At 36.6% G+C, this 16,100-nt stretch overlaps 4 protein-coding genes and 2 pseudogenes across 4 annotated transcripts; 4 read left to right on the top strand and 2 right to left on the bottom strand.

The window, feature by feature from the left end:
- Positions 1-677: 677 nt before the first annotated feature.
- Positions 678-3,498, bottom strand: LOC106397735 (pentatricopeptide repeat-containing protein At1g03100, mitochondrial). The gene is made up of 2 exons (XM_013838355.3): positions 3,407-3,498; positions 678-3,308 (listed from the first exon to the last, which is right to left on the bottom strand). The coding sequence occupies exon 2, from the start codon at positions 3,161-3,163 to the stop codon at positions 812-814; it is 2,352 nt and encodes a 783-aa protein (XP_013693809.1). The 5' UTR covers positions 3,164-3,308; positions 3,407-3,498; the 3' UTR covers positions 678-811.
- Positions 3,499-3,828: 330 nt separating this feature from the next.
- LOC106399844 lies at positions 3,829-6,047 on the top strand (annotated as a pseudogene).
- Positions 6,048-6,124: 77 nt separating this feature from the next.
- On the top strand, positions 6,125-7,258 carry LOC106399843 (late embryogenesis abundant protein 3). Its single transcript, XM_013840293.1, has 2 exons — positions 6,125-6,626; positions 6,948-7,258. Exons 1-2 carry the CDS (start codon positions 6,252-6,254, stop codon positions 7,104-7,106), a joined length of 534 nt encoding a protein of 177 aa, XP_013695747.1. The 5' UTR covers positions 6,125-6,251; the 3' UTR covers positions 7,107-7,258.
- A 214-nt stretch (positions 7,259-7,472) lies between these two features.
- Positions 7,473-9,205, bottom strand: LOC111206450 (annotated as a pseudogene).
- Positions 9,206-9,214: 9 nt separating this feature from the next.
- Positions 9,215-11,108, top strand: LOC106397477 (N-terminal acetyltransferase B complex catalytic subunit NAA20). Its single transcript, XM_013838062.3, has 6 exons — positions 9,215-9,376; positions 9,450-9,540; positions 10,128-10,260; positions 10,483-10,552; positions 10,736-10,796; positions 10,898-11,108. Exons 1-6 carry the CDS (start codon positions 9,299-9,301, stop codon positions 10,987-10,989), a joined length of 525 nt encoding a protein of 174 aa, XP_013693516.1. The 5' UTR covers positions 9,215-9,298; the 3' UTR covers positions 10,990-11,108.
- A 2,440-nt stretch (positions 11,109-13,548) lies between these two features.
- Positions 13,549-14,540, top strand: LOC106399794 (protein FANTASTIC FOUR 2). The gene has a single exon (XM_013840248.3). The coding sequence runs from the start codon at positions 13,692-13,694 to the stop codon at positions 14,355-14,357; it is 666 nt and encodes a 221-aa protein (XP_013695702.2). The 5' UTR covers positions 13,549-13,691; the 3' UTR covers positions 14,358-14,540.
- Positions 14,541-16,100: the final 1,560 nt, after the last annotated feature.

Below are 16,100 nucleotides of genomic sequence, written 5' to 3' on the forward strand. Positions count from 1 at the left end.
TTGAACTTACAAGGATATGTAATTTGTGACCGATAATAGTCATGTCTTAAATACAGTTTATTCCTTCTTTCTTTTTTTTGCAACCAACCGAAACCAATCAAGACTGGTTGTTTATTCTATATTCAAGAAACAAAAAAGAAAATAGTATGATTAATGGATTTGACACAATTTGACTTCTAATAAGCATCACAAAAGGTTTAAGACAAATTGAAAACGTGACTTTGAAACAACCTTTTTATGTTTTAAAGAATATTTTGTCTATTCACTTCGTTGCCAAAATTGAATTAATTAACAGGCGTTGTGTTTGTTCTTAATTTTATTTTTTTCGGCTGTAGAATAATAATAGAAGGAAAGCAGTCGATGCAAAAGAAACAAAAAAAAAATGAACTGAGGAAAGTCAACACTCAACAGCAATCTCTACCAAACACTTAAATTGGATGATTCCTCATAATTTAATAGTTCCAGCTCTGTTTCATGCCTCTATACTTATTACTATGATTATACTATCATTTCCAGATCGCGTTATTATTTATCCCTTTGATATGCCTAATATTCAAAGTTGATCCTATATTAATTATAAGCTAATTTCTAGTGAGACTGACTGGATTTTTTTTTGAAAAAAAACATATTACTTCACTGCGATTTATATTGAAAAAGAAAATATTGATACTTCAAAATATTCTAATGCTTTGTAGTGATCGACCCGTTATGAAAATTGTAAGCCCATTTCTTGAATACTAGATGGTAAAGACACAAAGCAAGCAGCACATCAGATGTAAACTAATATGATGATGATTACTATAGATAACAATCAAGTTAAGCCTAGCCATTTCTTGAATGCTAAACCAGATTCCCTCTTCCTGAGCTGAGACTCGCTCTGAACTTTTGGAGCTTTGCCTTTATAAGCAGTCTTGTGATACTTCAAGAAGAGCATCCTATACTTGTACTTGTCAACAAACATCTTCTCTTTCTCCATCATCTCCACAGCTTCATTAGCCCTCGAGAAAAACCCTCCTCTAACAAACGTATACAGCACCGCATCCAGCAGCTCCTGATCAAACCTCATCGACGAAGTAGCTGCGGCTATGGATTTCATCTCTCCCCAAAGCTCAGTCACCTCTGTGTATTTACTCCCAATGGCTGCATAGCCTGTGACCATAGAATGAAAAGTTTGAGCGTTCGGCGAATGCCCCAGACTTCTCATCCTCTTCAACGCCTTCTCCGCGTCATGCATCAAACCTTTCTTGCTAAAGAAATGGATCACATTGTTCCAATCGTGAACGCCAGCATCCAAATTACTCTGCCCTTCTCTGATTTCTCTCAAGAGTTTCGACATAAGCCCCGCCTCTGCGTTTCCTTCGCAGCCCTTTAAGAGCTTCTCAAACTGCTGGTTCCCGCCTCTCGGTATCTTCGCCTCTTTCATCTCCTTGAACACGCTGAGAGCTCCATGAGTATCGTTCTGAATCACCTGAGACTGGATCAAGGCTTCGTAACAGCTTGAGTCGAACTGAATCCCTGCCTTCTGAGCATCTCTAAGAAGTGCTGTCACTTCTCTAGTCCGGTTTGTTTTGCAGTAAGCTTTGAGGAGCGACGAATAAACGGAGGAACCGGTTCTTACCCCAGCCATACGCATCTCGTCGAGTAGATCATGCGCCTGATCCAACATTCCTAGAGAAATACACGCGTTGGTAACATTCACCAGCATCGAGTTATCACTAGAAACAGGGGAGTCTTCGTGTTCTGCCTTTAACATAAACTCTGCCAACTCTTTCATCTTCCCACTTTCTAGAAATGCCTTTGCTAATTTCACATAAATCTCTTCCGTCGGTTGCAGAACACCTCGCTCCGAGGTAATCAGTTCCACTTGTACATGCAGCTTAGCCAACAACGCACCAAGAACATCCTTTGCCTCAGCTTCAAGATTTAAAAACTTCCTGTCTCTAAGGAACTCTTCATACGGAATCATAGTGTGTATAGAAAGCACTTGACTGTCATGTTCTTTAACCTCTAAACCTTCCCCAGAAACTTTTCTGAGCTTTAATTCTGCAGTATCCAGTCCAAGAATGGCGGCTCCAAGTGAGTTCCTCGCTACCTTTCCTCTTCTTAGCATTTCCAGAACCATTTTCGAAGCAGCTTCGAGATCCCCGAACTTAAGGTGACACATAAGCAAGCAGTTATAGAATTGCCAAAACTGAGAATCATTCAAGTTGCAAGCTTCATCTATATGCCTCTGGAGCTTCCTCAGCTCCTCTCTCCGCCCATTTCTTTCGTATATATGAGCCATTATTACCAACAAATTAGCATCGGCTTTAACACCGATCTTCGGTATCATATCAAGAAGCTCCTCAGCCTTTCGTGTTGTCCCAAACAACAAACAACCCGCCAAAGCAATGTTCAACGCCTGAGTATTAGGCTTCATCGCAAGCAAAAGCGCGTTGCTCTTTTTCCGCGGATCAACTCTATTGTTCTGAAACAAGTAACCAATCTCAAGAACCAACTCTGCAGATAGATAACTTCCTGATCCCGTGAGAGACATATGCGCCAGCACTGATGACCAAGCACTCACGTGAGGATACTCTTCCGTCTCAACTAGCTTCCTCAAGATCGTTGACGCAGGAACAGGCATCCCCGACTTGGCCAGAGCCAATGAAAGATACACAAGAGGCTCCTTCTCTAGCAGATTCTGTTTACTCTCCTCAAAGGCTTGCTCCACTAAAGTGTAAGCCTTTTGTAGCCAATTGGAATCGAGACTCTCAGCGAAACAAACCAAAACGTTGTTAACAACGGATTTACGCGGGAACCCTTCCATTTGCATATGTTGTTCAAACAATCTCCAAGCTTCGTCGCATCTACGTTGATCAACTGCGATTTGGATTTCTTCATTGAGCTTAGCAGGATCCCTGGCTTGAAGCAATATTGATCCAGACATCGTCGAAAATGCTTCTGTTCGGTTCATAGACCATATATCGAATCTGGTACTAGTACAAAGCTTAGATAACAAACTATGGTTTCTTGCATCAGAGAGAACCTTCTCACCCGCCAAACCATGTTGTAAAGAAGCTTGAGGTTGAGTACCTGTAACTTCAATGGCACGAAAGAGAGAACTGAAACGACTCTGGTGAACTGAGACAGCATGAAGCTTCGCTTTCTTTAAAGAAAACATCTTTATTTATTCTTCGATTCGTCAGAACAGGCTTCAAACCTCCTCAAGTTGGTGTGTAGAACTGAAGGAAACTGTCTCCTAGTTTCTCTCAGTCATTTCATCGAGCGCTTGGAGTGCGAGCTGAATAAGCAATACAATCTACACGCTGAAGGAGATCGGAGACGCTAATAAGTAAGTGGGTAGGCCGGTAAAAAAGCTTAAATTCACAGATACGATTGATGATGACAGTGTTGTTCTTCTTACAACAGCATAGGGCATGTACTTTTCTTCTTCACGTCCTCTGTTTCTTGCACCTTTCAGATGTTCGACAGATATTTTCTCCTCTGACACATTTTTTTATTTTTAAAAATTAAATTATTAACCCAAAATCTTACTCAGTTCATTATAACTCTGGTTTTAGATTTCAGGACACGGATTAAGAAAACAATTAATTTTATACATTTCCTATAAAAAAATATCATTACCTATATACTTAACCGTATTTTAACCAATAAAAAAATAAATTTTGCATAAAATTAATAAATTTTGCATTGAAAATCAAAAACAACATTTATTTTGTAAAGAAAAAAATTCTCTAAAACCATACTTGATACGAAACCGAGGAAGTACAACATTTGAAACCGTCGATGCTTCTGTCGGATTTTCACGAACTGCTTAAACCCTAAAACTACTGTTCTTCCTTCCCTCTGTATAACAACAATGGAAGAATCTCACATCGAAGAAGTAGAAAGCCAGAACAAAGTAATCGAGGTAGCTCCTGCATTGATATCAGTTCATCCATCTCAAAAATACGTAGCTGTCGTTCGGATCTTCGTGTATTCGATCTTATGTAAGCTCATTGATTCCTTCTTAAATCAATCTTTGTTCAAATCCACGGTTGCATTGTTTGAACTTTAGTATTTGATAGTTAACCGATTGCTTTAAAATGTCTCAGAGAGAATCAGGCAGTTACTTTGGTAGATGAATCTGATGGGTCTTCACATAAGGATTCCATTAGAGCTATTCGCTATGGTGCGAGTGGAAAGCTCTTCGTGTCTGCAGGCGACGACAAGCTCGTCAAGGTTTGGTCTGCCGAGTCTTGGCATTGCCTTAACACCATGCAAGTTGCTCCAGGATTTTTGATTGTTCTCCGAAACATAATCTTATATATAATAATGATATTAATGGCAGAGCTTCTGAGAAGAGAGTTAGTGCAGTTGCTGTAAACGGCAATGATTCACATGTTTGCTATGCGGACAAGTTCGGTGTTGTGTGGGTGGTCGAGCTCGATGGGATCGACGACGAGGGTGAAGTGTTGTTACCTAGTAAGAAGGGTGCGCCGCTGCTTTCTCATTATTGTAGTATTATTACTAGCCTGGTAAGATCAAGTTTCTTTTAATGGTCTCTCGTTCTTGAATTTTTATTTACTTTGTCACTCATTCGGATATGTTCTTGTTCGTAGGAGTTTTCCCCTGACGGTCGCTATATTCTTAGTGCTGATCGGGACTTTAAGATAAGGGTAAGCTAGTCTAGTTCACTAATGTACAATGTCATGCTTTTTTGGTTCTGATTGTTCTTATATTTGCTGATTATGTTTGCCATTATAATTTATAGGTGACTGTTTTTCCTAAGGAGCCTCTACAAGGGGCTCATGAAATACAGAGCTTTTGTCTTGGACATACAGAGTAAGTGATATTTCAAAGCGACATCTAGTCACATCCCAAATATTCTGGTTTCTTTGAATCTTTTCAAAAGAAAAAAAAAGATTGTAATGAAGGACTTGTTTGAAACTCCTGTTAGGTTTGTCACCTGCATAGCCTTTGTCTGGAATCCAGAGCTTACTCAAGGATATCTCATGTCTGGAAGTGGAGATTCAACAGTAAGTTATCTTAAAGCCTATTCATAATGTATCTCTAAAACCAGCATTGCTTAGAATCGTTTCTACTAATGTTTAAATTTCCTTAGGTTCGACTGTGGGATACAACATCTGGGTCTCTTCTTAACACATGTGAAGTTAGTACAATGGTAAAAATAATTTACCTACATTCTTCATTCAATTAGTCACATGGAACTCTCGGTTATGTAAATATTTGTTTGTTTTCTTATTGAAGGCAGGACATTTAGAGTCTAATGAAAGTGAGCCAATGCAAGTCACAGTTACCGATATATGCGCTATCCCAAATACTTGTTCTGCAGCTGTGTCTATTCAAAGGCAAGTCTAGTTTTCTAAGCCTTCTTTTAATAATATTATCAAATTCAAATGTTAATTAAATTAATCTACTAATGTATATTACAGCTTTCAAGGAATAGTATTGTTAAGCAGTGATTTATCAGCTCATACTCTCTCCATCACAAATGTATACGGTATACCACTTAATAAGTATTGTTAAATCAGCAGAACCATAACTTAACTGGGTAATTTATATTTTATTAGGTGATTAAAATCCCTGGAGAAAGTTTCATCCCCACAAGTATCTCTCTAAGCACATCTACTACATTACTATGGATGGTATCAGGAGCCTCGAATGGCTCAAACCATCCTGCTGGCTATTCAAGGGTTCGAGTTATCTCGGGCATTGAGACTGGACCATCTTCAGTCCTTGAAGATGAGCTGATTCCCGGAGGGACGAAACTGCTTGAGAAATTGCAAGGTAAAGTTTCAGTAGAAGAGAGTGTGATGAGCGCTGCAGCAGAAGCTGTGAGAGCAGCGATGTCTAGCCTTTTGATGAAGAAGCAATACTCTGACGAGAAGAGAGAGTTCAGGAAAAGAAGCAGGAATGATAAGAAGACAACTCACTGAATCAGAGACTAGTTTGAACTCTTTAACATTAATGTTTTTGTTTGGGACTTTCATCATTTGTAACGTTAGATTATGATAACGTTACAGTTTGCAGCAGTGGCAAATCATTGAATCAGAGTCTAGTTTGAACTCTTGCTTGTGTAGTAGCAAAACTCAAATATGTATGGAATAATGCAACAACATGCGGCAAGACACGTGTGAAAGTAAGTGTCCACGTGTCAAACAGACATCTGACTAATAGGATCGTACTTTCAAGATCCGAACAAAACAGAAACTCTCCTAAAAACAAAACACAACACAACAAAGGAAATGGCACAGCAACAAAATTCGCCAAGAGATCAGAGAGATTCACGTCAACACGGCGACGTTTTCAGCGTCTCCGGTGACGATGACGTGGCGAGAAAGCAAGGCGCTGGTTCCTCTAAGCCTGGTCCAGCGATCGTGACGATGGGATCAGTAGATACGGTTACGATTGGAGAAGCTTTGGAGGTTACGGCTTTGTCGCTTGGAGATAAGCCTGTTGACCGTAAAGATGCCGCCGCGATTCAAGCGGCTGAAACTAGAGCCACCGGTGACTCCAAGACTCGGCCCGGTGGTCTTGCCGAAGCGGCTCAGGAGGCTGCTGCCACTAACGAGCGCACGGCGTTGGAGGAAGCCAAAGTGACCATTGCAGACATTCTCACGGTAATAACATTTTTTATAACATTTTTTTACTTTGCCATATATATATTTTTCATAAAGCATACTATATAAAATTCACCATAAGAAACATGAGATACATATTAAAATAGGGGTTGAATATCGAGAGATTTTTGGTATTGGTCGTCATATAATTATCTTTGCTAGGAATCACTTTAGGTTACTAATCTTTTTGTAACAACTTTTTTGAATAAGCAGTCCATAAAGCTTGACGAGGTTTATTTTTGTTAGTGAGTAATAGATTCTATAGAAGTCTAAAATGGTGCATATATATATATATATGGATATTGTTGGGGGGTTGTGTAGGATGCGACAGAGAAGCTTCAAGGGGACAAGGTGGTGACAAGTGAAGATGCGGAGGCGGTGGTTGGTGCAGAACTCAAAAACAGTCCGGAAATGAAGACAACTCCTGGTGGAGTGGCTGATTCCATGTCGGCAGGTGCAAGGCTCAATCAACCACTCTAAGCTAAGTTGACCAGTTTTCAAGTTGATCCACATAAATATCCTTGCAAGGACTTAATTTACTTGGCTAATATATTATCAAAACGGGTTTTATCGTTTTGTAAACTCTATCAACAGTCCCAAGTAATTTATGGAGGATTTCACTTACCTTGATCGCTATTATGTTTTTTTTTTTGGTTACAAAAGCAAGCAAAATATTTTTTATTTCAGTAGTTAAATTATAATCATGACTCAAATAGGAGCTCAAAACGAATAACGTTTTCCTAGAAAGTCATCATATCTTATTTTTCATTTAAAGTATCAACCAATGCAAAAGCGATATAACATATGATAAAATCAGACCGGCAGAAAAAAACAAAGAATAGAAAATCAGACCAGTTTTGAGCACGTGATGTTCTTTAGAGAGATGAGATTTTCAATGTGATTCGGGAGACATCGTGCAAACGTCGAAGAAGATTTTCGGTAAGCAAGTCCTTTGAGATTTGGTATGCATCCAATATTGAACTGACAAGCTCCTCCGCCAAATCCTTCAAATTCCTTGTACATACTTCCTTCAAACTTGAAACTTCTGGTGTTGTTTTTCTTTGGATCATAGTAGAGAATATGAACCTCTTTATCATCTACCGCTACATATATAAACTCACCGGTAACAGTAGCATCATTTAACCGATAGTTAATCTTCCCAGTCGGATCCGTTCTATAAATAGGTAAATGCAAGTCGATATTACATACCCATTCATCTTCCTTTTCATCTTCAAGAATCCATAGTTTTGTATCTAATGGGCAAACCAAGGCTAACCTTCCGTTGTAACTCAGCAGATGATGCTCACCAAAATAATCCGCACAGCATGGAAATTAAATTAATTGGTTTAAACGTTTCAAACCTCACCTTGAAACTCATTATGGTTCTAATTTCCATATATTTATTGTTGTCAGTATACGCTTCATGATACATAACTCCACTGATGCATTTCCAACTAACTGTTAAGCCATAATGCTTAGGAGTACCCCCTTAAATGATTCTCCATGATTCTTCAGCCCCCAATGTTAAAACCCAAGGCCCGTAATCTCTATCTTCGCGGCTGCATGTGGTATACACAGCAATTTATATGTATCTCCAAAAGGATCGTATCCTAAATAGCGTGGTCCATGTCTCGAGTCTTCGGGTTTAGGTATGGTTACATGCTGACTTATGGAAGGATTCCAAACTACAATATGGTTGCACTGCTCACTGAAAGATATTAAGCCATGCACAGACTCAAAAGTTGACATGCATCCACAATTTTCGGGGAGATCGACATAGTTACTGCTCACGTCATCATTTTGAGATAAACACTTATCATCAGGAATCTCGTGTTGTGGCAATGAGAAGAATAACCTCGTGGGTTTTTTTTCCGAAGCTGAGAAGAAGACGAGGCCGAAATGAAGAAAAAGCAGTGAACGACTTGATGAAATCTGGTTCGGTTGTGAGGGATGACCATAGCTTTGAGACGCAACGGAACCTTACTAAAGATTTAGCAGGCAACCTCAAAAGTATCTCTCTCGTTACATCAAGAGGAATGGGGTCATGGTATAGAGATTTTGTTACCTTGTGGATCTCAATTGTCTTCTCTCCTTCTTCTCCCACTTGCATTGCTGTTCGTTTCTGTATGTTTACCTTGTGTTTGATTTTGAATGATCATATCGATTTTATTTATGTTTTGATTACAAAATAGGTATAAATGAGGTACCTAAAAACCAAATAACTGATTTTACTTATGTTTTGGTTACAAATTAGATATAAATCAGGTAATTTTAAACAGAAAAACCGATTAGGACCCGAACCCGAGAATACATCGGGTTGTACCAGTTCTTTGATGATTTACTAACCTTGATCCGGTCCCGAACCGAACTTTCATATAATCATTAATTAGGCTGATTTTGGTTAACCCGAAAAACCAAAATTCGATTGGATAAAACTGAAACCCGATTGAGATTCCGAATGCCGATATCCCTAATATATGGCGTTGATTGTTAAATGCCTCTATATAAAAATAAATTGTTTTTACATCGAATAATTAGTTGTCTTAGGCCCAAGTATAATTGGGCTTGCTAGATATTTAATTGGCCCATTAAAAAAGAGCTTGCCTTCTTTGATTGTAATTGTGTTGTCGCTCTTCTTCTTCTTCTGAGGGAAGCGATTTGGGGAAAAGAAGATGACGACGATTCGAAGATTCAGCTGCAACGACCTTCTCCGATTCACCTCCGTGAATCTCGACCACCTCACTGAAACAGTAATCCATTCTTCTCTTATTCTTCGTATCCACTATTGATTTTGTTGATTTTTGTTTGGTTAATTGTGAACAGTTCAACATGTCATTCTACATGACCTACTTGGCGAGATGGCCTGATTATTTCCATGTCGCTGAAGGTCCTGGCAATCGCGTCATGGGTTATAGTAAGGATCTCTTTCGCTTTTCTCTAAGAACGAACTTAGATGATGAAAAGTATTAGTGGAATCAGATAAAAGTATAGCTAGATAGAATGATGAAGAGTGAACTCTATTTCAATGTTGATTCTTCTTTGATATGCTTTCATTAGCTCTTGCCTTTGTATCTACTGATTTTTTTTTTTTTTTTTTGTAAGAGTGAGTTATATGAGTTATATCAAGGTTCTTCAACCTTTCAATGTTTTGTAGATTGCAGTATAGTTTTGCCACTGTTGATATGTCTGCTTTTTTTCTTTCTCTTGAAGCTCAAAATATCCTGTAATGTTGTTCTGAATCTTTGTGATTTTTTTTTTGTTCTTGTGGTGCTCATTTACTTGACTAGATCAAATAATTTGGCTTTTTTTTTTTGGAAGTTTCTAGATTTGGATATGGAGGAGGAATTTCATTATTTGTATACCTGTTTTTTTAGAATCCATGTCTGGATTTTCGCTGAATGATCCCTCTCTATTTAAAAAAATTTAGGAGCAAATACATGTTAAAGTCGTATTCATTTGAAATGCTGGTGTGTAATATAATTCTGTATGGTTTTCATTCAGTTATGGGTAAAGTTGAAGGGCAGGGGGAATCATGGCATGGTCATGTGACCGCTGTCACTGTCTCTCCAGAATATCGCAGGCAGCAACTCGCGAAGAAGCTGATGAACCTCCTCGAAGAGATCAGCGATAAGATGTAAGTCTCCTAATAAACAAGGCATCTCCAGTTTTTAGTTTTCTCTTCGATATGGATCCGTTACGACTGAATAATAGGTGGTATATTGATTGATAATGGTCCATTTATCTTTTTTTTCTGGTGACTGATGTTTAGATAGTTTCTCAAAGGAAGAAAACTCTTAAAATTTGCTGCTCATTTTAGCTCTCTTTCTTATGATTTCTCTCTGGTTATTGATCACAGTGATAAGGCCTACTTTGTGGATCTTTTCGTGAGAGCTTCTAACACACCAGCCATCAAGATGTATGAAAAGGTAAACCTATTGAAATAATTTTATTATTGATGAGTGATGACAGTGTGAATAAAAGCATGACTTATAACTTTCCAGACGAGGCTTGCACAAATGTTTCAAATTTCCAATTCTTACTGTAAAAAACGCCTTAATGGATTCTTCTTTTTCATCACTTAAAGGCCGTCTCTCTCTATTTTTTGGCAGCTTGGCTACATAATATATAGGCGGGTTCTACGCTATTACTCAGGAGAAGAAGACGGGTTAGGTGAGACTTGTTGATTCATCCTTTTTTTGTACTTTCCTTTTCACCTTCTTTGAATATAAATATAAGAACTAAATAATGGTTTTTGATGTGAAAATAATCAGATATGAGGAAGGCATTATCAAGAGATGTAGAGAAAAAGTCTGTGATTCCTCTCAAGAGACCCATCACTCCTGATGAATTAGAGTATGATTAAGTCTCTATGTTCCTTTTGTTCTTGTCCTTTTTTTCAAAACACTTCCTTCTGTTCTGGTCATACTTTTGTATTTGCATTAAAAGTTCCTTACATTATGTTTTCGTAATTGGTTTCCCCTATTTTACCACAAACTTTTAATTTGATTTTTGATTCTAATTATATAAAAAAAAAAAACCTTAATATAAGATTTGAAGAAATTAATTGGGCGCTTTTGGTTGAGTAAGCAGATAGATATTTTAGAGTTAAGAAAATTGATCAGAAAACACACAAGAAATCTCTCAGTCTCTCTCCGTACGAGAACTCTAATCTCTCACCGAGTCACCGGCATTATGCAATCGGTTTCAAGCATAGAGCATTTAACTTTGTTGTTCATGTTAATGTACTAATCTTTTTACTTAAGTTAATTAAATATGGAAAAAATTGTTTGTATAGGTTTCCCTGGGGAGTAATTCTCAGCATATGCTAGCTATGATTTCTAAAGATAAAAGCACATAAATTTCTTTTCTAGGTAAGGATTGGTACAAATATATTTAAAATCCAGAATTATAGAATAAACCTTACTTAATCCTTGTAAGTGGAAATTATTTAGAATTTAACGTTAGACTAGCATTATAGAAAAGCTTGTTCATAGGTTCCGTGTTAGTTTTCTAATCAAAGTCATAGCTTTAACTGTTGACATGTATGCTTGATAACCAAACCTTATAGTTCTTTATAATCACTGAAATAATATTAAGTATGGTCAAAAGTTAAGGGACAGAAAATAAAATTTCAAGTTGACATGTTTTTGTGTAAGCGTTAAATAGATTCCACCTTCCTTTGTTGCTAAAGATTATATAAAGTTAAAAAAGACTTAACAAAATGAAAACAAATTATACAAATTTGAAAGGATCTAGCTTTTGATTGTCCTTTTGAATTGGGGACCAGAAGTGGGATAGTGATGCAGAGGAAGCCCACTTCTTTTGGTTCTTTTTTCAAAGTTTCTCTTCATCTGATTGGTTTAGAAAACACAGAAACATAGAAACATAGCGATTGGTGAATGCAAAATTGGGATGGCCAGGGCTCACTAGAGAAAGAAAAATAAGGTACAGATTCTGGTCTATAACTTTACTAACCACTAAGTTAGTACTCACGTTTCTACCTCAAAGCTTTGTCGACATTTCATATACCAAAGACCTTTTGTTTTCACAACACATGAAGGTTTGAAAAGTTTTCCTCACTTGAAATGGAAACTTCTTTTGCTACCCGTAGCTTTTTAAAGAACCGGTTCCATTAACTAATAATAATTTTTAATAGACTGATAACCTCTATTAGTATGAGACATGCTTATTGTCTATGTTATTTAACTGACCCTACATTTGGTGCTTGTTTGAGAACCTACGGGTTTAGGCAACAGGAGGATCATCTCTAAATCCCGAGAGCATTTATTCGTGATCTGAAAACGCGTGAAGACAGGAACATATCCCCATAAGCTTTCTATTACAGGGTAATACATGTTTTAGAATTATTCATTACATTTTGAGGTGTAGGATTAATCATAAGAAGAAACACAATCTCAAGGATTTGGACATATGCCATTGATTGCTAACTAGTGTATTACTTTGCATTACAGTTTCAATTTGTAAGTATAGCTTAAGGTCCTAAGAAGGTGTAGACTTCGGACTCTTTCTTGCCTTTTTGTTATTTCTTTGATCAACCATATCTTATTGGGGTGTTTAAAAAAAAAAATACAGGTTTTATGCTGCTAATAATCCGTTTCCTTAAAATTATGTATTTACTATAAGAATACTAACGTACAAGAATGCAAAAGAACCTGCCAATTCTTATACTAGAGTTGGTTTCAACGATAGCAAGTAACAGCCACAAGTTGAAGAAAGTAAGAAAAGAAAAAAAGTTCTCACTCTCACTCAAGTGGCCATAGGTTCGGTGAGCCTCTCCAATAGGGGATACATTCACTAAATTTTGCGAATTAATTTTAGTATATTTTTTGCTTTGAATTCATAACAGTTAACTACAACACAACAATATACTTGAACTGCCTTATTCTTAGATCTTAATTTACATATTACCAGACATAAGACACTTTTAATCCTACTTCTTGAATAAATTAATGATGTATTTAACTTTAAATAGAGCAAACTCAAAGTTATTTGGGAGACAAAATATCAAGAAAATTAAAGCCATTTCTCCCTAGGACTCCCACCGCTGGATAGGAAGAATATGCGTTTTTAAGGGCTACTGAAAATGTTTAAAAATGTCTAAATTATATGCTTAAGTATCACCTTTTTGTTAGTTTTTCTCTAATAAACTTATACCTAGTTGTTAAAACAACACAATTCAAGCATGTAGTTTCATTATTCCCCAACCTATTGGTTTGCAGAATACAAAAATATTACTACAACTTATGGATATACACGATAATATCCGTAAACAAAACACAAAAAGACTACAGAAGAAAACTAATGAAAGAGAGCAGTGGTTTTAAACTGTGTTGTGTCCGAAAAGAATCCAATGGCATGCAAGTGGGATCTCACCACTATAAATACTTGTTCACCCCTCACTCTTCCCTTTCACATTCATCATCTCTCTTTTCTTGATTACCTCTTAGCTCAACCAACAAAACTAATATCAGTAAACTCTCATTTTGATACTCAGTTTTTTCTCAAGAAAAAATCGCCACCAAAAGTTTCTCCCAGAAATTCGACATGGGTGGGTTGAGTTTCCTACAATCTATGTCCGATATCACTTCCATTGTCCGAACCAGAGAGGATAAAGCTTATGTTCACCCGACCGTGAAACGCTCTGTTTCTCAGCTGAACGAGAAAAGCCTAGAGATGTGCACTGAGAGCCTCGGGGCCGAGACAGGAAGCGAGAGTGGTGACGAGTTGACCTTACTTGCCCTTGAAGCAACCGCTATCTCCAGGGCTCATTCGAAACCTCAAGATGAAGAAAAGGACGCTGACTTTCGTGCCAAGAAAGCAACGATGAGTCGCAGCAAAAGCTTCCCGCCACCGATAAAGTTCGTTGAAGAGTCAAGGTACAATCGCATGGTGAGGTCGTTAGGAGAAGATGGTCGTCTCGTTGTTCAAGCAATCAGGATTTCTTCTCCGCCACGTAACTTTGTAGCGGAACGTGAGGAAGGAAGGCTCCGTCTCTGTTTATCCCCGGAAAGTTCTTTACTTAGGGACGATCATGAAGAGGAGGAAGAAGAAGAAACAGAGGAGGGCATGGCCGAGGAAAATAGTGAGAACTTGGAGGGTAAAAATGGAAATAAAAAGATTAGCAGGCTAAGCAGCAGATGCAAGGAGAATGGTCGTGAGCCTAAACAAATGCTTACCTGGAAGCAGCAGCAGTTTTGGGTCGCCACTTAAGACTTCAATAATCTCTTAACTAAATAATTTTAAAATATGAGCTTCTTAATCTTAGCTAATATATATAACCTATGTTTTTCCTATGGTTTCTTGAGGGGTACTGGGAGTGGAGTGTTTTCTAATTGTATTTAGTGTAATGTTAAATGAGAGTTGTTATTATTAATTATGTCATTATTCTGCTTATTATTATTTTAGTAGTCATAGTTACAACTTACAAAACAAAACTGGAAATGTACTAGTTGTCTTCATTTCGTACGTTAAAAGACCCCGAATATGTCCTTTATGAAGCTTCCTAGAATCATTTTCCTAAACACCCCAACTTTTTCCACTCACAATATCTTGAAGATGGGCATTTCGATTTAATTACGGGTTCGGTTTGGATTATTTGGATCTAATAAATCTTGAACCAAAGTCAACCCAAATTAGTATAGTTTGATTTATGTTCGGTTTTACTTCGGTTCGATTTGTATCGGTTCGGTTTGATTTATGTTTGATTCGGTTTTGTTTGTATTTTTCAGTTCAACCGAGTTAATTTTTTAGTTTTGTTCTAGTTCAATTATAAAAATATGATTTATAACAGCATAAACAAATCATCATTCGATACTAAATCATTATTTCCTTCATATTTAAACATAAAACCAAGCATCACAATGAATATGTAGAAAATATAAATCAATAATTTTATATTATTATTCTCAAACCTAATATAAATATCATAAAATAACTTTTCTGTTTTATTTTATTTTTAGTTGTGTTTATTTTATTCATTTAAAAATAAAATATATAAAATTATGTTTATTTGTTTAGGCTAAATGGTTGAATATATTAAATCTTAATATTATTAGTATATTTAATTAATCTAATTAAAAAACACTTCAGTTTTTCGGTTTGGTTCGGTTTAAAAACAAAAAATTAAACCATTTGGATTGATAAAATCTTGAACCAAACGGATTAGACATATATTTTGGTTTGGTTTGAATCGGTTTGGATTCGATTTGATCGGTTTGATTTGATTTGGTTCGGGTTTTTTGCCCATCCCTTGTCTTTACGCAGATCTCCAACAATTTTCAATTGTCACCAACATATTTTGTGTGTAGTTGAAATTTTGTGAGCGGTTCATTTCTTTCCAAAACCAAAACTAGCTAGCATATTAAAGTTCGCAGAAATATAGTTCAACCAAAAAATATGGATAATCTCATTAAGCGCGACACTTTAATTAGAGATTATTACAACACCAATATATACTAGCCAAACTAAACCAAGACCATATATATATATATATATATATATAACAACATATGATGTTTGTTCTTGCTTAATTTCCACTGCTAATTTTTTATTATTTCAAACCTATTTTAATAAAACAGAATTTTAAAGAACGGTTATCGTGATTTCTCATACGGTATATGTTTATCTTTTGTTAAGCTATTTTCTTTCAGTAATATAACTTTACTTATGTTTAGAATTTACTTATGTTCAGATATTTTAACACAAAATTTACATGATAGCTCAAATAAATGCAAGGAATGATTTTTTTTTTCTTTGATTTACGTGCGCGCAGAAGAAAACATATAAGTGGTACGTACAACGTCCACATGAACATATGAGAGATTGTTCCAACACGCCCCACATGACCATCACATGCAAAATTCCTATTTCTCTCTTTCTCCTCATTTTTATTTCGTTTAATTTCCCTTTTGCTCTCATTTTGATTCTGTTTCTGATCTTCCCTGTACGAACTGT

This window comes from Brassica napus, chromosome C5 (assembly GCF_020379485.1).
Source record: "Brassica napus cultivar Da-Ae chromosome C5, Da-Ae, whole genome shotgun sequence".
Taxonomy (NCBI): Eukaryota; Viridiplantae; Streptophyta; class Magnoliopsida; order Brassicales; family Brassicaceae; genus Brassica; species Brassica napus.